The following is a 23,181-nucleotide window of genomic DNA, read 5'->3' on the forward strand; positions in this document are numbered from 1 at the left end:
AACACGAGGCAGAATCCTACGGCCCTGGGAAATTATGGTTTCCTCTTTAGAGCTTGCTCCTTCCTTTTAGGAGGAAAGTTATAAGGTGGCATTAAAAAGCACCTGCTGCATTGCCATCAGATGTCTCTCCATTTGAGTTTAAATGTCTTGTCTGAAAGAATTCCCAACCAGGTTTCCTTTGAAGCAATTGAAGCTGCTTGGGTTTCAGCTTTTGCTGCTGCTGTTTAGAGTAATGCTAATTAACATTCTGGGCAAAGGAGCAGAGAGTGGGGAAGGGAAATGCTTATGATTTGTAAATGCCACTTTGCTCTTCTGGCACTGTCCCTCCAGGGAGAGGATTTCTTTCTTCTTGTTCTTGTCGTCGTGCCCCCCCCCCCCACCCCCTTGGAGTAAAGCTGATGGTTGGGCATGTATTTTGCCTTAAGCGTATGCATAATTTTTCACTGTGTCTACCTGTGTAACGGCAGGTGAATCTGTATGGATGTGAGGGTACCTGCGTGCATGCAGAGCACGGATGTGTTGCTTTGAGTGTACGTGAACCCGTGGCTGGTGCGTGCGAGCCTTTACCAAAGGAGGAGGCATGTGGCAGGCTTGTCCGTGCTACAAGTTTCCCATTCCCTTGATGATAAGCTACAAGCAAACGGGGATGAAATCAGAAATTGGCAACATGCTGTCAGGAGGGATTAATTTCTGTCCCTGATTAACTTTATGCTGGAACAGCAGGAGTCTAATACTTCACTGTACATGGTGCCTGATGCAACCTTTTCTTACACCGAGTAGATCTGAATCCATCCCCAGTCCTGCTCTCCCCTGTTTACGTTATCTTAGATCCAAGTGGCAGGGCCGTTGCTCTGCATGTGTAATGACAGGCCACGTACGCATTTCCTAATGCTGATGGAAAGTACTGAAAAAGATCTGCCAGTGCTTTGGGGGTCTGGCTTGAGCCATACAAGGGCTTTGTTTCTGCTTGTAGTAGCTTTAATGCACTGGTCAGTTCCTAGAGGCTCCTGGTGGAATATTAATACTCTCCATTCATGTGCTACCTTTCCTCTAAGGCTTCCACAACACTTTGCAAAAATTAATGATAAATTCTTTCAAAGTGGGAGGTCAGTGAGACCATTTAGACACGGGAAGGTGATTTGCCCACGATCACGCAGGTAGGTTGGTACTGTGCGTGTGGCAAAGGGGGAATATGGACCAAGTCCCCTCTCTCAGCCATAACTGCCAGACAATTGCTCCCCATCTGTGCCTAAAGCTTAATTAAGATTGCACGCTGTCGTAGGGAGAGTGCAGGTGTGGAGCTGAAATAGCGCTTTGTGTCAACAGCAAAGTGCACAGGCAGAGCTGTGTGGGGAGCTGTTCCAGTAAGAACAGATGGGTCTGGAGCTCGGCGGTGGATTTGTGAGCATGTGCCTGTGTGCAGGGGGAAAGGGCTGGGACAGCAGGGACTAGAGCCCTCAAAAATTGGGAAAGAACTGAAGAAGGAGAGGACAAGGCAAGTGGGGATGCAAGTGCGTGCACAGATTTGTGTGATGGTGTTTGGGTAGATCAGAGCAAGCGCTTCTGGCGGCTCTGGGGGTGCTGGCTCCCTCTGGCCCAGCTCTGGCTTTCACACTGTGGGTGCTTCCCTGCACCCTGCTAATCCTGGGGTGCGATGGGGACCTGGGAACTGAGTTCTTCCCCATCTCTGGGACAGCCCTCCTGCGATTTTAGCAGTGTACGCAGGCAGAGTTTGTCGGCTGCTAGGAGTGATGCAGGGATTGCAGATCATCCTGCTGTCTCCTCTCTGGCCATATGGAGAAGAGAAGCTCAGAGCCCATATATACCTCCTTCTGCAAAGCCTGTATGTCTGGCTCTGCCTGGGAAAGAAACCGGCTACCCTTTGTTCTCTGTCCTAACCCTGTAACACCTCTTCTAGTGAGGAAGTCAGCTACACTAGTCGTATGGATCACCTATATCTAGCAAAGGGTGAGTGCTTTCCTTTGCCTTGGTCCTTCTCTCATGTTGAGGACCAGCCTTCCAAGAGCTGAAGCTGACCTGCTCCGGCTGATACCAGGGAGAGGATGGGAGAGCCTGTGAGTCTGTGCTGCACCATTCAGGGCTGATGGAGGAGAATTTGCCATCGTTAACCCCCAAAAATGCTGATCAAGCAAGTAGTGGCTGGTTTGGGAGGGAGCACTCGGTGAGGTTGGCAGGAGATGGTGCAGCAGGGAGCAACTTCTGCCTGCAGCCCAGCGAGTGAGCGCCTGCATGTTGGAAACCTCATGGGGTCTGTGAAGGGTGGATCCATGGGACCCTTGCCCTCTGCTCCCCACCGAGGAGGAGTCCATGTCTGGTCCTTCCCAAGACAATAGTGGGCAGCCCTGTGCCTTGCTTGCTTGTCATAGCCACAGCTAAATGAGCAGCTGATTGAGAAGGCGGCTGGTGCAGGGGGGAGGGCGATTTACTGCTCTGCTAAGAGGTCCCCACTGTATTTTCTCTTTAATTTGAAGGGCTCCTCAACAGACTGTCAGGGCTGGGATGTGATGGCTGCACCTGCACGGCACTGGAAGGCTGCGTGCTAGCAAATCCTGCGCGGAAATAGCCTGGAGTGGGGGGCTGCAGCAGCAGGCTGGATTTAGCAGGCGCATCTGACTGACGACTGCAGTTTTTCACTGGCATAATCACATAGTTTGGAGGTTGTGAACATGAGGAAGGTGGAGGAACAGGAAAGGGTGGGACACAGTACAGATGGATGCCGTTGAACCCCCCGTCGCCACAGTTTTGCCATCGCACATCGCTGCTAACCTTTACCTCCTGCTCTGTTACTCCATGGCAGGCTGCAGGCACTCACTGTCCCGCTCTCGTCAGCAATCAAATAGGGACCGGGGATCTCAAAATTCCTCAAATCTACTCTTGCAATTCCTGCCTGAGCACTCTTGTACTGTCTCTCTGCTCTTCCATCAAAAAATGTGTGCCTTGTTACGCTCAAGACTTGAGCTCTGGTTTTGCTCTGTTTTTTTTCCCCCTGCCTCACTCCTGATCTGTATTTTCTTTTCCCCCAAAGTTTTGGTTTTGGGCATCTGATCAAAAGTGCCCAGCTTTGACAGATGCCTGGATATTTTGGGGGCTGTTTTGAATAGCACCCTGGTGAATAAGGTTGCCATCACCAATGGCATTTCCTAATTGTCAACCTTAATTGTAGTTTGAACCCAAGACACTTGGATATGAAAAGCATTAACTTGTAGGGGAAGAACAAATGAATTTGAGTTTTTTAGCCTACAAGAGTACAAACTAAAGTAGGACAAATCTTCAGATATATAACAGGGAACAGCAGCACGAGGCAGAACTGCCTGTTCTTGATTAATTCTGGGTCTTTCCACCAAGAACATGGTTTTAAATTGCAGCAAGGGATTTTCAGTTTAAGCATCATAAAAAGTTTTCAAGTAGATTGTGAGGTACCGGAGCATTTTGTCCTGTGAAGCACAGGAATCTCTATTGCTGGATGTCTTTAAGAACAGGTCAGAGGAACTTGTTAGGAATGAGATGACTGTGATAGTTATGTTAGAAATGACACATCCATGATACTACCTTCTGTTGGAGGCATCTAAGTAGGCACTACATGAACTGATGAGATCCCTTCCAGCCCTATTCTCTGTGATGCTGCAGAGGTTTCTGAATCTTTTAGTGGAGTCTCTCCACTTGGATGTTGGATCTCTGGAGGTTGCCTTCAGAAGAGACGTCCCGTGGGATCTCTGTGGGTGCGTCTCTGTCCTGCCCCTGTCCCCCTCCAAGACTGTGCTGAAGACAATCCTGGGCTGGGTTTCCTGGCTGGAGAGTTTGGTGCTGCTGTGCAAGTCTTGCTGGTGAGGCTTTGGAGGTGGGACTAAGTTGAAAACCTCAGCTGATAGGACTTTGCAGAGGGTCACCTCTTTATTAAAATCTCCAGGTATGTGGTGTATTTTTGTTAAACTCTCAGTTTCTGGACCCCACAGGCTCAGGGAGCAGGAAGCACTAGCAGGAGAAAGGATGTGTCTGGAAACGCATGGAAGAAAGCTGTCTACAGATCTATTCTCCATATCCTCTGGGGACAAGGCAAAGCTTTATGAGCCTATGCCACAACAGAGAGGACTTTATATGAGACATAAGTAATGACTTTCTAACAGGCTGGCTAGGAAGACACTGGAGGACATCGGCCAGGGAAGCGTGGGCTCTCCACCACTAGTGGGTAAGAGCAGGGCTTTTGAACAGCACAGGTTAGATGGATCCTCCGTGAGCCGGAGGGATGGGTTGGACAAGTGGGTCTCTTCCAGCCTTGCTTCCGAGTCTGTGCATTTACAGAAATGCTTCCAGTGCTTGATATTAGGGAGAAAAGCTTGTAAACATGAATGCCTGAAGATCAGAGAAAGCCCCAAAACCTACATCAGAAGGTAAATCAAGAGAATTGCAAAGTTGCTATTTTTAAAAGTTCAATTTCTTTAAAATAGATCATTACTCTGCAGAAAACTGTAGGGGTAACTGTTGACAGTGCTGACTTATGCTGCCCTAGATTTCAATCGCTCTAGCTCTAATAAGAGATTTAGTTTAATTCCATGTCAGTGGAGTTATCCCAAATTTGCATCACTGCAGCTGAGAGCTGAATTTGGCCAGTGGTAGCCATCAATAAGAATAAAAGGCAGTGTGAGGTAATTGTTACTCTTTTTCTTGTGTAGTTAGAAGGAAAGCCTGCAAAATATGTCTGGGAGCTTTAGTGTTAGCGGCTGCACAGCACAGCCTTTTTCCACAGCCCTTCCTACAAGAAGCAGCAGCTTTTCTGGCACATAAGATAAAGCTGTTTTGGGAAAGAGGCCTAGTTATTTATTCAAAGTCAAGTCTCTGAGGATCCAAGAGTCTTGCATTGCTTGACGCAGAGCGAGGAAAGGAGCCGTACATGCTTGGGGTATGCTTGCGGGGAATGGGGGGCAGCCTTTGCCCGGCTGCAGCAGCCCTGCCCCGGGCACTGTCGGTGTGCTTCGGCAAAAGAGGCTGGGTGGGATGCTTTCCATCTTCTCTCATAGCAGTGGTGGTCCCTTCCCCATCCTCCTTGCTGCTGGGGAAACTGAGTCTGGTGAGATCCCGTTTTGTGTCTGTATTAGCTTTTGTAATTTCGGTGTCCTAAACATTTAGCCTTGGAAAAGAAACAGCACAATAAAGGCAAATGAAGTTTTAAACCATCCAGCAACTGTGAGAAAGGCAGAACTGCAGCCACACAGAGTCCAGGGGTGATCTGAGAAGCAGAGAAGTTTCTTGCTTTATCTTTCCCTAACCATCTTCATCATCTTCTCCCGTTCACCTCATTCACAAGCCCTCTGGAGCCATCAGCCCCAGCACAAACCCGCCCTCCCTACCTGGGCTTCCTGCTCCATTCCCCCTCTCCTCCAAACCCTCCTTCAGTGTCCCCTTCCTCCCAACCCCTGCGCTTGTCCTGGTGGGTCCAGCGTGGTGCTTCAGCAGAACGTGTGCCTGCCTGCCTGAGAGAGCACTTTAACCTCTTTCGGTTAAACTGACAATCCATTCCAAAATTGATTTTAATCCTTGCTTATAGGTAAACCAGTGGGAAATTGAGTTCTGTTGAACCAATATAAATCAAGCGTGTACTTCTGGAAGAGCTTCACGTGGAAGGATTTGCACCACTGTATCAATGCGGCTTTTGGTCTGACCTATCCCTTGTTTCGGTACAGCACAATTTCATTCTCTTAGGGACACTGGGGTAAACCCAGTATGATCCATCGTGTGAAGCACTGATTCTGATAAAAATAGTATAAAGCTCAAATATAGCATAATAGTACATCTTTATCTGTGACAGCATCCCTCCTAGCATGCACCTAGGGTATTCTAGGTGCAATGCCTCCTGGGGTATTCTAGGTGCAATTTTAATGATTCTGATCTGAAGTACGGCTGGTCTGTATAGACATGACTTAATCAAACTGGTTAAACTCTTCTGCATATATCCTGAAGGAAAGCAGTTGAGGTACCTTTTAAAAATACTGTGTTTTCCTTACTAAAGCTTTTGTTATGTCCCATATAACCAAAAGAGCAGCCAGAGCCAAGGATCAGGTTGGGTTTTTTTGTTTTGTTTCTCTTTTACTGTACAAGTGTATATTTTTAGAGATCGTGTGATCTCTGAATGCATTTGGGCATTTGTCTGAGATGCTGTAGCTGTTCTCTCCCTCTCGTACATTAGCATAGCAGGCTCTGGTGGGCTTGTGCCCTGACCTGGCAGCAAGACCCACGCCATCCACGTGGCTGTGAGTGTGCAGAGGAGTGCCTCGGCAGAGCTCCCATCCTGGTTGAGACCTTATGTTTTTAACTATGCAGTGATTTATTTTTAAAGCACTTTATCTGAAAGGAGAAGACTGAGTTTGAAGTTATGTGGTGCTGAATTACCTTGCAGAAGATTCACTCTCTGCAGACACCCAGGCAGGACTGTTGCTCAAGATCTCCCCTTACAAGGGTTTGGGCTGCTGAAGACTAAAAGCAGCTTTCCAGGCTGGGAGAGGTTTTCTGTAATCCAGGCTAACTGTGCATAGCCTTTTATCCCTGTCTAGTTGCTAAATTATGCATAGCAGTCTCAGGTCTGCTTCAGGGCTGGCAGGCCTGAAGTCTCAGCCATAGCGGCTCGTGATCCTGGGTTGAGCGAGCAGAAGTCCAGCCGGTGCCAGTGCCGCAGAGGGTGGGAGATGTGGGTGCCGGTGCCGGATGGGGCAGGACGGGGAGTGCTGGAGCAGCTCTGCCTCCTCATCCCTGGTGGAGTGGCCTGCCTTCCTCTCGTTCCCCATGTCCTCTGTGGTACTGCTGCCTTTTAGCAGGCTCCTTAGTGAAGGAAGGAGACCTTAGTTCTGTGGTTTGTTTGCTTCAATTATAGCTGACTGCCCCTGAGGAGCAGCTAAGCTGTGTGTTTCCCTGCCCTGCTTCTGCAGGAGAGCTGTGAAGAGCTACTCGGAGGGTGCTTGCTTTTTATTACGTAGGTGGAAGGAAGGAGCGCAGCAGGGAAGTGGCACTGCACGGAGAGAGAGGGAGATGGGGTTAGTAAATGTCAAGCTGTTTGCCTCCTGCACGCACTCAGGCACATCCGCAGGCTGCAGGAGCAGCGGCTCTTGCTGAGGACGAGGCAGAGGTTGCAGCACGGGGCAGGTCAGGCTCCACGGGAGCTGGCAGCCTGTGCTGCTCCTGAGGGGCACCGTGGCGGGCGCCTGGGCTCGGGGCTGGGTTCACAAAGCCACGTCCTCAGGGCTGGTGGCGTCCATGGTACCAGCTCTGGGAGCTGGCATGAGGTGGATTTGCAAAGTCCTCGCTGGACTGTGGCACCACTGCTCACCTGCGGCTGCTTCCCTTTGCCTCCCCTGCTCCTGACTCCTCGACAGGGAAAACCTGGATCTAGCACCTTCCTGGCCGATGGCTGCTTTGCCAGAAAGCCATCCCCGTGCCCTCTGCCGGTCCGCATCCCCCTTGGCCCTGCAGTAGTGTGTGATCTGCTCTGTACAGCGTGGTACAGGCAGCACTGATTGTCCTGGCGGGCTGTCAGCGAGGCCGCTATCACTCTTACCACTGCCTGCTTGATTATCCCTGACGCTGCGCCAAGGCTGACATCCTCCTAATGTAATATAGACACCACGATGATTACCATCATTGCAAGAACTATAAGCACCAGACGATGAAATTTAACAACAGTAGGTGCAGCAGGGACGAGGGTCGAGATGGGAATCGTGCTGTCTCTGCTTTGCCTGTGGCCCTGAGCAGTCTCCATCTTCCAGCAGGATCTCTGGGGTTTTACACTCCTTTTCCTCTCTGTTACCCAGCCACAGTGCTCCGTGCTTGGCCTGGACCATCTCACGGTGCTCTTGCCGGTCACTTACGTTACTCGGCAATTCTTCTCTAGGCTCCCTCTTCGTCAGAGGGGTCTGCTCTGCATACCCAAGGCACGAGCAAGTCTGCTCGAGGGTTCTCCCTGTTCCTCTTCAGTGATACTCTGAGCTGTGGGGAAATGGCAGGGCCCCACCGTAGGTGAGATGTGACTCAAAATGGGCCAGACTGCTGCTTGTCTGGTGGAGACCAACAGATCCTGAAGCTCCAGGAGCAGCACTAGACAAGCGTCTGAGCAAGCGGCGCCTCAAGGGCAGGTATCCTGCTGCAGTATTTGTTGTACCAACTAATTCCCTTTGCAGACACCTGGGTTACTGTACAAAGCTGATCAGCGTGGGCCTGGCTGCGGGAGCTTGAAGTATCCCCCTGAACAGAGAACCTCCCTGCCGCCCACAGTAATGCCGGGTGGGAAAAACCTTCTATTTGCCTGGTGTATGGCCTTTGTAGGGCATGACATAGCACAGTCCCGTCTCTGGGGCACGAGGACTTATCTCAGGTGTGCATGGCTGTCGTGCCTGTAGAGGTGCGGTTTGGTCTTTGGCCTCCCTCACCTGGAGCACCCCTACTTTGAGGTGCGATGCTCTGGGAGCAGGAAGGCAGCCCGCTCTGTTGCTGCACGTAGTACTTTGCTCTTTTGCAAACATGCTAGGTTTGCACTGTGATTAAACGCTGGTGTTTGGACTGCAGCTGTCCAAACCAGGTGTATTGGATTCATACGGGGAGGGAATAATTTCTGGAAGTGACTGTTACCCAGACCAGATGCCTTTGCAGCAGGAGCCGGAGCGCTGCAGCCTCTCCCGGCGGGGCTGCAGGGCTTGGCCCTGAGCAAACCCCAGCTGGGGTTTGAGCTGTGGGTACAGCCTGTATCCTGGCCCAGTGGGGCCGAGAGCTGCTGGGGTTACCAGCTGCCATGTTAGGGTTCAGCTTTTTGTTTGTTGGTGGTGTTTTTAAGTGGGGTGAAGGGGGAGTCTTGGCATGGAGATGATGCTGTGCAAGCATAGCAGAGCGCTGCCCCTCGCATAGCTCGATTTTGGGGAAGGGCTGCTTCTTGGGGGATGTGAAATGGAGCTGGGGGGAGAGGGAAGGAGAAGGGGTCTGTTTTGGATTGCACGTGTACCCCACCATCCTAGCCCTCCTGTCAGTGTCCCCCCCCTTATCCTGGGCAAGGAGGCTGAAGGCTGGCCCTGCCGCTGTGCACGGGAAGCCAGCGCCTGTGGGAAACAGCAAGGCTGGGCCTGATGAGACAATTTTTACTTTCTAGTGGTGCCCAACGGCACATGTGCTAATGGTCCTATACAGGGAGCTCCACCGGAGTTTGTTATTTTCCTTCATGTTTTATCATCAGATACCTTGACCCATGGGAAGGTGCTGGGTCCTCTTGTGGCAGCTCATCAAGTAGTGATTTCTGCACTCGTGGGAGTATTTCTGCACCCTTTTCTGTTCCTTCTCGGGCTGCTCAGTTTCACGGTGCTGGGTGCGCTCACGGGGGATTGGGGAGTGGCAGATGCCTTCTCTGAACCTTGACAGCTCCCTGGCTATATGGGCACAGAGGGAATTAGTAGCAGAGATGAGCATCATTTGGTGTGCATTAGGAGCAAGGCAAACAAGTGAATTTAGAGAATGGATGTTCTGAGGCAACATCAGATCTGCCTCTTTGGTTATACAGTTGCTGCTGTGAAGGCGTATTGGCAATTGGTTGTGTTACCAGCTCTGCTTTTTGGTAAGGCTCCTTAGCACTTCTGTGCTGGTTTAGATCATCTTCTCAGCTGTTTATAATTGTACTATGCTTAGAAGTATTTGGGATTACATTTTTCATGTTGCAGGTTGTCTTGAGCTGTTTGATTTTTTTCCCCCCTGACCTGCCACCATTATATATATATATTTTTTTTTTTAATTATTTCAACTCAGTACTTTCTGTTGTTTTGCCTGTGTTAATATGTCCCCCTGCTCTTGCCACTTACTAGTACACTCTCAGAATCCACTGCTGGGCTCTTCTTTCCACTGCCATGCCTGTATCTTCTGGCTGCCGCATTCAGCTTCAGCCCTTCCCAGACTTTTTATTGAGATTTGCAGTTTATAATTAGGTCTCGATCCTCATCCCCTGAATACAACAGCTTCCTCCTCTGTGCTGCCTGAGGGTTAGTACCTCCCTCTCCTGTCCAGTAACTTCAAGTTTGCCAACCATGTTGAGCAGGGCTAATGCAAGGGCATTACTTCTTGTTTCAGCATGGCTGGAGCATTGCAGGGTTGGGCTTCACTCTTGTGTTCCTGCATTGCCACCCACTTGCCCTGCCTGTCGGGGGATACGTGCAGACTGTGAGGGGATGGGGTGTGTTCACAAAGGGGTTGCAAAGTAAAAGCTGGTCTACCAAGAGCATGCAACCTGCACCCCCCTCCCCGAGGGTGCCGGTACGGCTGTGTGTGAGTGTACCTACATGGAATCAGAAGCAGTGGTTTCTTGACTCCGAGGTCGCTGCTGTTACAAATTTCAAACCCAGGTCCCGGAGCACTGGATCACAGGAGAATTTCAATGAGAATGGCTTTCTAATCTGGACAAAACTAAGGGCCTTTGCCATCGCTGAGGAATGTTTGGCATGTCTTTGGCCAGGAAATTTGCCCTCTGATTCAGCTCAAGGAAAAACCCAATGTGGGAAATGTCACCTTAGATAAGTAAAACCTGGCCAAGTTCTGAACAACCCAAAGTAAAATGCTACAACGGAGAGCACGAAGCTATCTTAATTGCCTGGAGCACTACCATTCATTCCCTTGCCTGTCCGATACGTTCTTGTGCTCGTATGGTCACTGTTAATTCATGCTGGATTGTTCTAATTAACGCAGATGAACTGTTCAGCCAAGAAGACTGCAGAGCTCTGCAGCTGCAGAGAGGGCTGGAGGAACATCTCCTGGTTTCTTTTTCAGTTTTTTCCTCCCTTGTGGACAGGCACCGTTTCTGTCCGTAACCAATAGGAGCCAATTTTCTGTTTCATAATAGGAAAATACTAATGTCAGGACGCCCTCCTTATCCAAAGCTTTCTCCTTGAAGATCGCTACTCTTTGCTTTCCTAATTGGCACTGCTCAGCTGGAGGTAGTGCACGCCTTCCAAACACATTATTTTGTTATGCTGTTACTTACAGCATAAGAAAAGAGTATGAGAGAATATTGCTTTGTTGAGCTTTCCTCGCTTTAACCCTTTCTGTGCCGACGTGGGGCGTTTTTCTCTAGCACGGGATGTTTTGCTATTGGCAATACGTGCTTTTCGGTTTGAAGCTCGGGGTGTGATGGCTCTCTGTGAAGAACGCCTGGAAATCATTTCTGTTGGAGTCTGAGGATGCCTCTAAAATGTGTTCTCTTACTAAAGCATCCTCTTTGGAGTCACTGTGCTCGCATAACGATCACCTATAATAAGACAGGAGTTGCCGAATTGATGTGAAATATGGGCGGTTTGGGGACCAAAGTGATTTGGGTGAAGCCCTTGGAATCAGGTTGGCTGAAAACTTAATGCTTGGAGTTACCCTTCCCTGAAGACTGGCAGGTCTGGAGCCTGCGAGAGCAGAGCCTCGGGGAGGGCGCTGGAGCCATGCTCCACGTGTTTCTTAGGGGCTGAGGAGTTGGACTAGGATCGCAGATGTTTGGCTTGCTGTCTTCTCTTCGCTCATGGGCCGTGCTCTTGCAGGTCAGTAACCAGGAAGATTCACAGAAATGCTGTTTTCTCCAGAAACTTCAGAAATGAGCAGGTCTGAGACTTTTGTGTGCCACCCCACTGATAGAGGCGGGGTGGGTTACCATCCTGGCAGCCAGGGCAGGTTACCTGAATCCCTTGGGGCTTTTTTGGGAAAAAACCCAGTTTCCTGGAGTTAGAGCTAGGATGGAGTAGTGGTCTATGTGGGCACAAGGCTGCTGGGAGAGGTGTGCTGTCAGGAATTTCCTAGTGGCATGGAAGAAAGGAGGAGGTTGGGCAGAGCAGGGACCCCCAGCGAGAGCTGCAGAAAGCAAAGCTGAAGCCTGAAGATTAACCCCGTAGGTCTGGAGGGACCGTGCAAAGCCAAAAGAGCAGCCTTTTGCTTAGTCTCCGAGCGTACTCCGGTGGCTTCAACGTCAGAAACCACTTTGTTTAACCAAAAAAAGGAAAGCGGAGGCTGGGGGGGGGCAGTTTGTGTGTCTCTGCTCAGGCTCCTGAATTCATCACCAGTTGCCTTTCAGTGAGCGGAGTCGCTTCCTGCTCCAGCTCATTAACATCTGGAAAAGAAAAAGGGTGGAGTAAGTAGTTTCCCAACGTATCAGGAGGGTCTCATCCTGTTCTTGAGCTGTGTGATGTGCTGCTGTCCGGATCCTGGGCACCTGCCTGCCTGTACCTTTATTTTTGCTGGCTCCACCAAGAGAAGCAGTTGTGGTGGTATCAGCCTGGTGGGTATCTCTAGCCGAACTTCTCCTTAGTCCTGCCTTTGTGCTGCCAGCACGGGGCAAAATGTCGGGGGTTTCTTGAGGTACACGTTTGTCTTGTGGAAGCTGGTTGTTTACTGTTTGTGTTTGGGTGCTGCTCCGAGGCCCAGGGCAGAGGCAGGCAGATGTTTAGTGAGGAATGGTTTCTGTACCACCTGGTCTCTTCCTTTGTTGTAATGGTCAGGTCCGCAACAAACCAGCAGTTACAGGTGGAGTATTTCACCTCTAATGAAGCTCCAGCAAAGAGGGTTTTTTGTCCTGTGGGAAGCAATGATTCAGCTGCCAAGGATCATGCAAGCTTGGGTAGGTGCCAGACATGCTTAGCATGGAAATTGCAGTTAAGCAGGGAGTCAGCTTCCTCCTTAGGGAGGTCCAGCTCTCCTTGGAGGGTTTTCTGCTGCTGGATGTCTTCATGTCTGGAATTGCAGGTATTTGCATGTAGCCCAAGGATTCAGAGAGAAGCAGAATCCTGTTTGCTGTGAGGTTTTCTTCATGTGTCTTACTTAAGAAAAGGTAAGGCATGAGGATATTTTTTTTTTCCTCTAATGTCAGATGATTGTAAAAAGCTCTTCTCTTTTACCCTGCATTGGTTGCACCTGAGTTTGCAGACAGGCCAAGCTAACAAGTCGGAAAATGATCTGAGGAGGTGACTGAGGAGTTGGTGGTTGCGAGGTCTTGTGTTGGGACTGAGCCCTTCTTGTTGGGGCAGTGCTGATGCCAACAGCGCTTCCCTCGGGGCTGGCATTGTCCTCTGCAGTTGTGTGATGTGGCTTGGAAGGGCAGGCCCATAGATCACAGCTGCATGCTTTGGGTGCAAACATTCAAATCCAGAGAATTGCATCTGGCCTTCAGGACAAATCCCAGTATAGATCTGTGCCTCTCCCGCCCCTCCCCATCACAGCCTGGCCAAGTTCTGGGTTGGTTGCAGAAATCCTGATTTCCTGAGGATGCCACTTTACTATGGCTTGCTTAGAGATGAGGTTTTATCTTACTTCATGTGATCCCCTTGCTCCCATTCCTGGTACCTACTGCTGCCTGTGCCCGGGGCTGCCCTGCTTGCACCCGTGCTGCTAGGCTAACGAACCCTGTGGGCAGTGCACAGGGGGCTAGGGGCAGGCAGGCAGTTGGTCCTGCATTTGCAAAACCCAGCAAGTGGCCTTGGGGAGGGGACACGTGAGTGGTCAGTGGGCTTTAGGGGTGTGTTTGGGCAAGGGAGAGCACAGGAGGGAGCGTGGTGGCTCTGCCTGTGCTGCTGGTTTGGCTCCACAGAGGTGGGGGGTGTGGGCAGCGTGGTGGGCAGCTCAGCTTTTGAGCAAGGAGGGGGATGCTCATAGCCTGCAAGCATGAAGGCAGGCAGCTATAAAGCCAATGGTGTGGGCAGCAGGTCGAATACTACTTTCTTTTTTTTCTTTTTTTTTTTCTGGTTGCAAAGCCTTTCTTCCCTTGTTCCCCTCATTTCCAAAGCTGATTGTTACCTAATCCACGTTGCTAAAATTCTTCTGTGTTACAGGATCAGCTTTTCTGTGGGAAGATTGCTGTACTTCTCTCTAGTATTGACTGTCTTTCTTTCTCTTGTTTCCCTTCTTAGATCTACAATGAGAATAGAAACCTGTTTGAAGTCAAGGAGAACGTGCCCAGGAAATTGGTGGAGAAGGTCGCAGGGGACATTGAGAGCCTCTTGGCCAAGAAAGTCCGTGCTTTAAAGGTAAGGTGATGGGCCTGTGTGCTGATCCTTTGTCTCATACGTTCAGTTTAAAGAAGAGGGTTGATGCTGGCATAGCATTATGATCTCAGCTTCAAAGTAATTTCTATGGTTTTGTGGCCTTTTCTGGGAACTGCATCCTGCAGTCGCAGAGATTCGTATGGAGCATGACTGGGGTGTGAGGCGAGGACTATTATGTAAGGATCTACTGTAGGTATCTTCTTGCTTTTTATTTCTTCCCACTGTCATGTGAACACCTGAAGGTGCTGCCACAAGAATACAAGTGAAAGCAAAAGCCTGGCAGCAAATTTGACCCAGTTGTTTAACTGGCGGTGTGGTGAGCGGGAGCAAAGGTACTGCGGTGTCCCTGCAATAGCTTATGGAAGTGTTTCAGACAAATAGGGTTTTTTTCCTGTTTAGGAGAGGATGCACTGAAATGTTTATGCTGGTGCCTGGCACTTGAATCCTGTGATTGACTGCATGGGTGAGTTACCCTCATGGGTGCCTGCGTACACTTCCACTCTGTTGTCCTATTTCATAGCACTCCTTTTAAAATGAATTCATTTTATCTGTAGTGGAGCAAGGTGACCTGCTCCTGGTGCCGGCTCGGTAAAACCCAGTGGTGGCTGTAACGAGGCAGCAGCGGGGCCATGCTCTGCTACAGCATTCTCTGCTACTGGGGCAGAGACGAGTAGTTGCCTTCCAGGAGAGATGGAGATACCCTCTCTGCTGCAGAAGGGTATAGGAGCCATGTAAGAGTTTCAATTCCAGGAGCTGTAGTGTCCTCTCAAATACCTGACTGTAGTGAGCAGGATGGAGTTGTGCAATGGACACCTGGCAGTATGGCCAACTGAGCATGCCTTGCAGCTTGATTAACTAGAAGGGTGATAGACAATGGGGAGGCTCAGAGCAGGTAGCATAGCTCTTGTGTCTGCATAGGGACACTATAGCTAAAAAGACTTGGTCACCCTTCAACCTGATCGGCAGGAATGGGAGAACAGGAAGAAGTACCATGGTGAGGGAAAAGGTGTTGCAATAACTGAGGTGTAACTAAGGGAGTGAGAGTTTGGAAGTGATCTATCTCCATAGTTGGGTAAGAAGAAGTATCTCAGAGGAGTTATGCAGAAGGAATGGCAAGACACCCATGGAGGCCAGGGGAGTCTCAAGACCCGATAGGATCTGAGTCAAGTGTGGTCAAAAGCCAGCTTGACTGACGGCATGGCGTGGGGTTGTCCACAGTAACTGATAAATATGGTAACTGTAGGGATTTGAGTGAAGAAGATTATTGTGTATTCAGTTTTTGAGTTAGGGAGGTAAAGATCAAGCCTACTTGGGACTCTCACCAAGTGTTTTAGCTTGAATGGAAGGAGCTGAAGTGGGACTAAACAGGTGGACGTTGTCACCACTGCACTTGGGTTTGCAGAACTGAAGAACAGGGAGACCAGTTCTTTTCGTAATACGAGCTTACATCCCTGTGTTCGCGTAGTTTGTGTGCATGCGTGAGCATATATCATCTATTAAATATTCCAAAGATGTGCACCACCTGTAGATGCTGGAGGAAGGCATGGGTGATAGAATTTAATTGCAAACTTGATACGCACCTGAACAACTTGTGGCTCCTGTGGGATGGGCGGGGTAGTAACATGGGGTTATACTGCAAGGCTGTGCTGGGTGGCTTCCACTGTGCCATTTGAATTTGAGCTGAGCAGTTACTGTGTTTTTTTTTTTTACCCTTTGCTCCAGCTCACACAGACTTGCAGAGAATTTGTGCACCTTCTGGTGCTAGGTCAAGGGTAGGACTGCTGCCTGTGGTACAAATAACCTTGTTCATCTTCCAATTTGACTTCCTTTTTGTTGGGTTTTTGGGCAGGACTGGTTGGTGTGCTGTTAAGAGCTCACCTGGTGCTGGACCCAATGCAGAGGAGTGATTCTGGCAGCACTGGTTAGGTAACGGGCACTTGGTGCTGTTGTATTGTAGTGGAAACAATGATCTGTTGACCTGAATTAGACCTTTCAAGAGGACTCCTTCAGAGCATAGTTGCCGGATGGAGCAGTCTCTTACATCCAGCTTGCATGTAAATTCTTGGCACCTTGGATTGGTGGTACTGAAAACAAAATCTGGAAATGGGGAAGTTGATGGGAGGAGGACAAATTGGATCTTCTGAATTTCTTCCACATTGTGCTAAGCTCCTTTGAAGCTGTGGGGCTCCCACAGCTTCTTTCACTCTCCAGCCTGTGTTTTCTTCTGTCTCAACTCTCCCCTTAGTTGAATCATCTCCCCTGGAGTCATTTCCTCCCCTTGTCTCATGACTCACAAGAGTGATGATGACTTCTTGAAATGTATTTTTCAGTATCTGAGTCAGGTGGGACTCCATGTATCAGTGAGGGCAGGTGAGGAGGGAGAAATGGATCCTCTCCTTGAAGTATGAATTGCCGTGTCACTCATGTACTCACTCTACTGAAAAGATGCCTCCCTGTCTCCTTTGCTGCAGGAGAGAGAAGGGATATTGCCTGTGCTTTGGTGAGGCTTTGCAGGAAGGTGCTAGCTAGCCTTTGGGCGTGCACGATGGACGCACGCTTCAAGAGTGCTGTTCTGATTAGGTGGTGATTCAGTCCAGCCATCAAAGAGCCTGTTTTCCTCTGTTTCTAAGTGAAAATATTAATGTGTCTTTATTAAAGTTAAACTATGTGCAGAGCACTTATCAATAATACATAGTTTCTTACCTTGTGCGTTGCATTTCTAAGCAGCAGAAATCAAGCACAAGGAAAGCAAACTCGGCTATCTGGTCCTGACAGCAATGGTGCAGTGCTGTGGCACGGGTCTGGCACTAGCAGGATGCTCTGATTTCACACATGCTTTTCGGAGGAGTGCCAGAGCCAGAGGTGTTTAGTGAAGAGGGTAATTGCTTCCTAAAATAACAGCCATCTACAAGGGGCTGGTTATTTGGATGCTGTCCCTCCCTTTTTGTTCCAGACCATAATATCTGATGACAGCCTCATCATGAGACAGAAAAATTCCTAGCAAGATCTTTTTGCAATCCCCACCTGTTCCAGCTGGCACTAGAGAAGGGCATCTACATCTGGGTCCTGGGGGACTTCTACCCCATGTCCCATGCAGCGGCCTCTATTTGACATGGAATTTTATCACCGCTAACTTCCCTTTTCCCCAGCATCCTCCAGTGTCCTTTCTCCATGATGATTTCATTGCTTCAAGCCTGCCCTCACAGTCTCCTTTGGGCTCTGTAGTTCCAGCTGCCTTTTATTCCCAAGCTTTAGCAGGAAAGGGAGGTCAAGAGGTGGTCTTCAATACCAAAAGTACAGCTACTCTCCTTTGAAATGGAAGTAAAAGATATTGCTAAGGTGGAGTAACTCCTGAGGGAGTTGATGTTAAATTTACACAGTGTATTGCATTGTGGGGAAGTTCCAGGGATCTTGCTACAAGGTGAGGTGTGAGGGAACAGTAGGTATGTTCCTGACTGGGTAGAAGTCTAAGGGGCTGCTCTTGTCCACGTTCATGAGCTTGCCCTTGTTAGGGCTCAGAAAGATATCTTCCTTCATGTGTGGAAAGGAACGAGGTGGCGGGTTGCCAAATGACTACAAATCCCGGTTGTATTCTCCTTGTGCTGGGAATTACAGCTGGCTGGCTTGTGGATCGACATCATCTGAGACTAGAATTCAACAGGTTGGTTGTTTGCCAAATAGATTGTTTTGCCTTTTTTTTTTTTTTCTTAAATTTCCTATCTCTTCTTTGATGTCTCAGTGTGTTTGGACCCCTCCTTGCCCAGAGAGATGTATACCTACAGGCTAGGACTTCTTTGGTGAGCTTGTTTAGGAGACCAGCCATTGGAGTTTGCTGCTGGTGGCGTGCTGAGCAAGCCAGGGCAAAGCCATCACCCCGGGGTCAGCATGGGGCAGCTGCCAGCTCTGGATTCCCAAACCCGAGAGGCATTTTTCTCTTTTCCCCTTTCTTTTCTTCTCTGTGTAGCCTGTGTAGGATTCCCCACTTCACCCGTAGTGGTGAGGCCTTCCCTTCCTCTAAAGCCTCAGTGGCTGTTTGGTGAGGTGGTGAAGATGAGCCAGTTCTCTGTAGAAAGGAAAGGAAGCAGCAAAGATAAAAGGCACTGGAAGGAGCCTTCCTTGCCATGAAATCCAGCCCCTTGCCTTCTCCATGTGCCCAGAACACAAGGGCATCTCTTCTTCTCTTCCCTGTGCTGTTTGCCGTTCCCGCTTTGTGCTCTGCCTGCAGACCCAGGCTGCTCCTTCCTGCCGCACCATGTCCCTGGATGCCCCAGCCCTGTCTGCTGCTTGTGGCCACCGATCTTGAGATCTTGGCAGCCCAGCCCCACTTCCTCACCTGTGCTGGCAGCGTCAAACAGCGTGGATCAAAGTGAGAGGGCGGTGGGGGGACTGCTGAGGTGATGAAAGGCTTCGGAAAGCATCGGTGCAAGCAGCTGAGGGGTTGCTGCATCATTTCTGCTCCGCAAGCCTGATGCCTCAGGAAATTCTTCTATTGCCACAAAAACATCTCTGCAGTAAAAAGGTGGTGGGGGAACAAGAGGAGGTCATTGCTTGTGGTGCAGGATCTAGGAGGGTACTCCCCCCTCTCCCTCAGGTCTACGGATACCCCAGATCTGTTTCTTTTATAATACTAGGTGAAGTGCATGAGTGATGCCTCTGAGTCTGTCCTTTCCTGAAGCTCCACAGACTGGGGGAGAAGGGAGTTGTGATTTGATGAAGGAGGAGGCTGAGAGATGGAAATTTTAGATCCTAGGGTATGTTTTAGGCTTGTTTGTACTTTTTATACAGTTCTTGCGAAGCCTGCTTTTGGATGCTGACTGCTTCATCCTTCACATATTTAACCACAGACAATTTGCTTTGCCTCCTGTGAGCAGCACATCCCACAGTTTACTGAGTGGGTTATGCCCTGAAGTGAGCTATTTATATGCCGTGACCGGCCTAAAGACTGCTGTCTGTGCTGGTGGTCTTCCCTCACCTCTAAAAAGAGACCTCCCTATACATAAAACATGGTACGAATGTCTGCGGGCTCTGACGTTGCCCCCATGGGATGCTGGTGGCATGGTTGGGCTGGTATTTTTTCCAAAGAGCTGGTTTAGTTTTGCATATTGTACATCACTGGCAAAATCTTTTGGCTTAAGATGAAGTTCGTTGTATTTCTGATGGACCTCAGCTGTGTGCAGTGTCAAATACAACACATTGAGCAGAAGTGCAGCAAAGTGGCATTTCAAGTTTCAGAGAATTTATAATATGTGTGTATTGTAGATATATATGTGTGTGTATTTTACATACATGTGTGTATACATAGGAGGTTCAGTGCACTTTGCTTGACTCTGGTGATGAGAGAACTAACAGCACTTACCAGTAGTGAAGGGAAAAGTTTGTGGGGTTTGAGTTCTCTGTTGTTGTGGAATTTAACTGCCTATTTTTCTTGCTATGTATTTAGCTCCAGTGTGGGATGAGCATTTGGGGGAAAGGAGGGGTTTGGTAGGAGGGTTCAAGGCTCCTGTTCCTCCAGCTAAGGTGTATATATTTCCGCTCATAATATATTTCACTGAAGACTTTCAGATTTTCCTGTAACAAGAGTAGGAAAACCTACACTTGGCATTAGACGTTTTCTTTTGGCAGAAAAATGAATACAAAGGACAAGACTGGGAATTTTCTGTGTTTTGAAAGCATACTGTGGGGACGTCTGGCTGGGTTTCTTGTGGTTGCGAAGCCTGGATGAACATGGCTCTAGGAGATTGGGGTGTTCCCATCTTCCTTTGCCTCGGATCCTAAGGGAGGGTGGCTGGAAGAGCTGGGATTTCATGCACGGCAAAGACAGTTGATCTGGAGATGAGTAAGGCTTGCGTTTTCTTACTGCCTTAAGCAAATTTCTCAGTTTTGTCTCTGATTTCCACCCCCAGCCCTCGATTTTGGGTTTTCCCACTTACTAGCATTTTTTCCTTGCATATTCCTTCTGATGTGACGGTGCACTTAGTACTTGGCCATGCTTTAGGATCCTCTGATGGAGGACAAGGTGGGAGTTTGGTGTGTTACCATGAAGTACTTACCAAGCCAGCTTTTTGGGAGTGAGAGCTGGTCAGCGGGGGCATCGCGGGAGGTAAGAGCTCAGGCCGGTTGTGCTTTTAGTCCCGGTTGAATGCTCAGTGCATTACTGTTCAGCTGGGACAAGTTCCAAGCTCCATTTATGTCTGGCACAAGCATATATCAAGAGTGCAGAGGGGATTTAATTGGACAGGTTTATCCCTCTAACAATTCTGATAGCCCTGAGATTTCCCTTGCAGGTATGTGTTGAACGGAGTCTTTATCAGCTCTTCTGCTCCCTGATAGGGACAATAAAAGGTTTCACTTGTCTGAAGAGCTGCAAAACTTGGCATGCAGCAAAGCATCTCTCAGCCCAGTTCAGAGCATCTCCCCATTCCCTCCTCTCTCTGCGGTGGAGGCGCTGACCCCTGAGGCGGCGTGGGCTGGTAGGAAACTGGCAGTGCGGGCACGGTAGCTTTCTCTTCTCTCCTTCACCGTTGGTGGTGTTGCTGTCCTCTGGTCTTGGTGGCATGTGGCCTTCAGGGCAGGCAGCGAAGGGGGTCAGCATTCAGCAGGAGCAGCCCTGGGGTTGTACTGGATTTCTCCTCTGCTGCTGGCAGTGCAAGGGCCCATTGCTGTCTCGCTGCCCTGCTGAGCTGTCTGAAGCAAGTTCTTCCAGGCACTCGTTGGCCAAGTCATTGGTGTGTTTAGCTAGAGGGGTCCCAGGTCAGAGGGGTCTCCTGAGCTGTGGTGCATCAGGGGTTTGGGTTGGGTGGCAGCATGCGGTGCTGCACACAGGGCCCTGGTGGGTTTTCCTGCTGCAGTGCGATACGGCCCTGGATTTTACCTGGTGGGGGACTTCTGGGCATGTCAGAAGGCCAGCAGTGGTCACACCCTGGCCTGCTGGGTTCCAGACCAGTGTCCAAGCTAAGGGACACTTTACCTGTCTCGCCTAGGCAGCAAAATGGGGGAGGAAAGAGGGAATAAACATAGTTCAGGTGAGCTCAGATGCAGCCTACGGTTTTGGTGGGATGTGGGGCTTCATTGCCCCATGCACACCCACCCTGTTCCAGCCGCACAGTCAGGAGCTCTTGCATTCGTGGAGGAAGGACCACAACCAACATCAACCTGGCACATGCTGAAGTACAAAACATTTAAAGGTATGATCTCTGTGCTTTGTTAATTCATAGTGACAAATCCATCCCTCTTCCTGCTTCTTTGCTAATTGCTGGTTGGTGGCTTTTGTTTTTAATTCTATTTTTAATTCGCTCCTAATCAAATCCTGGCTGACTGTCCCCATGTATTTATTTATTTATTCATTTGTGTGTGTGTGTGTCTTCTCCTGCCTCACGATTGTTCTTGCGCTGGACCTGCTCCAGTAATCCAATTTGAATCCAATCTCCCAGGTCTGGAATTCTAATTTACAGATTGCAGAGGGGAGCTGAACAATGCCCACACACCAGGATGGGGGTTTATTGTCTAATCTAATCGGGGACAATCAGATGTTTGTAACAAGTCTATCAAAACTGTATTGGGACAGTTTGCTGAGCAATGTAACCAGCTTTCTTAATAGCACTAACACGATTTAGGGCTTCCTGCACTTTCATGCAGATTATGTTGAATGTTTCCCTTTCTTCTCCCATGAAGGCTTGGCAGCAGCCCAGCCTGATGGGCTTTACAACTTTGTAAGCCGCTTGGTACACTCTGTGGCTGCGGAGGTTTGCGAGGGCGTGGGGGCTCCTGCTGCTGCCTCCCCCGGCACGGCTGCACGCTGGAGCTTGGAGGGCTCCTGGGGTGATCCCCTTTGGGGGCACCCATGCGAGGTCCAGAGTCAGCATCGCAAATGCATCTGGAGTCACAGATAGGGGAGTGAAAAGTGATGGTCCTGACCTGTTAAAATATTCAGTAAGTTTCTATAGCAGGTCTCTAGCCCTGTACGTGTGCTGTCAGCCTTCAGGCACCATGGGCTTGTCTGGCTGTTGGCAAAGAACAAATGAAGGAACCTTTGTCCTTTCTTGCCCTTGGCAGATTAAGGCTGTTTTTTCTAGGTATTTGCTTTAAGAAGTTTGGATGGTTGCAGTTCAGAGAAGAGACCTCTCTGGGGTTTTTTTTTTGAGATGTCCTCCCAGGGCCTGGAGCAAAAGAGGAGGCAAAACCAGTTCTGCAAATGAGCTGATGTCTCTTAATATAGCTCTTGAACCCAGAGCAGAGTTTCCTTACTTTTCCTGTGCAAATAAGTAGTTTCCTGACTTTCCCCTTCCCAAAATCTGAAATACCCCTCTGGTCCCTTACCCTTGCAGCTAGCTGTCAGCCAGGAGGTGAACTTACACTGGTTCTCACGCTCCAGGTCTGTACCCCTTAGCCCTGTACCCAGTGCCTTTGCCCAGGGATTTATTTTAGGCTTATGGGTTCCTCCCTGCCCCAAAGCATCTTCCCTTTGGCAGGTGCTATGAGCTGCCCTCATCCCCGAGGCAGCCGGTCCCTGCGTTGCGTCCAGGGCTGAGGTTCGTGTCTCAGGTCACAGAGCAGTGCTGCAAGCTTTAGTGGGGCTTTTAGCCTGAGCAAAGCTTGCCCTCATGCCCACTCTCTGAGCGCTGCTGGGCTGGTTTGCACGCACAGGGAGGAAGACACTGAACTCCCTGTAACGGGAGCTAACCTTTCCGTGAGGGTTTCATCGCTGTGCATGCCTTGTCTTTCTGCACTCTGCACCCTATGGTGTGAGGAACCCAGAGACCTCTGAGACCAAGTGAAGAGAGAGATGAATTGTGCTTAAAGGGTGTTTTACTGCCCTTCCTAAAACTGTGCTGTGTATTTGAGAGCAGTTTGCATGTTGTGTTTCAGTTTTTCCTGGTTTCTCCGGTGCAGGAGCAGTGCTCTTAGCACAGGTGGAGGTAACTAAAGCCATTAGTGTTGGCAAGGGATTTGCAACAGTTGTAGTTCTTGGCTGTCTTAAAGCTCGGATCTGTCAGCTTGGTCCTTACCCTCTCCAGCTCCTGAGGTCTGGCAGGGCTGCCTTATTCTGTGCACTAAAGGGATGTGTTGGAGGATGGTTGAAAGGGTAAAAGAAGATGGGTAAGACTTACTGGTCTATCTGTCTAGACAGATATAGATA

General features: G+C 49.5%; 1 protein-coding gene across 1 annotated transcript in view; it reads left to right on the forward strand.

The window, feature by feature from the left end:
- The window catches only part of CACNA2D2 (calcium voltage-gated channel auxiliary subunit alpha2delta 2), a 227,671-nt gene that overhangs the window by 72,483 nt on the left and 132,007 nt on the right, over nt 1–23,181 (forward strand). Inside the window, exon 3 of the mRNA XM_072875834.1 lies at nt 13,911–14,027. Within this exon, the coding sequence (XP_072731935.1) occupies nt 13,911–14,027 (117 nt within the window). The remainder of the gene's footprint in view (nt 1–13,910; nt 14,028–23,181) is intronic.

The sequence above is a fragment of the Ciconia boyciana genome, chromosome 11, assembly GCF_034638445.1.
Source record: "Ciconia boyciana chromosome 11, ASM3463844v1, whole genome shotgun sequence".
Taxonomy (NCBI): domain Eukaryota; kingdom Metazoa; phylum Chordata; class Aves; order Ciconiiformes; family Ciconiidae; genus Ciconia; species Ciconia boyciana.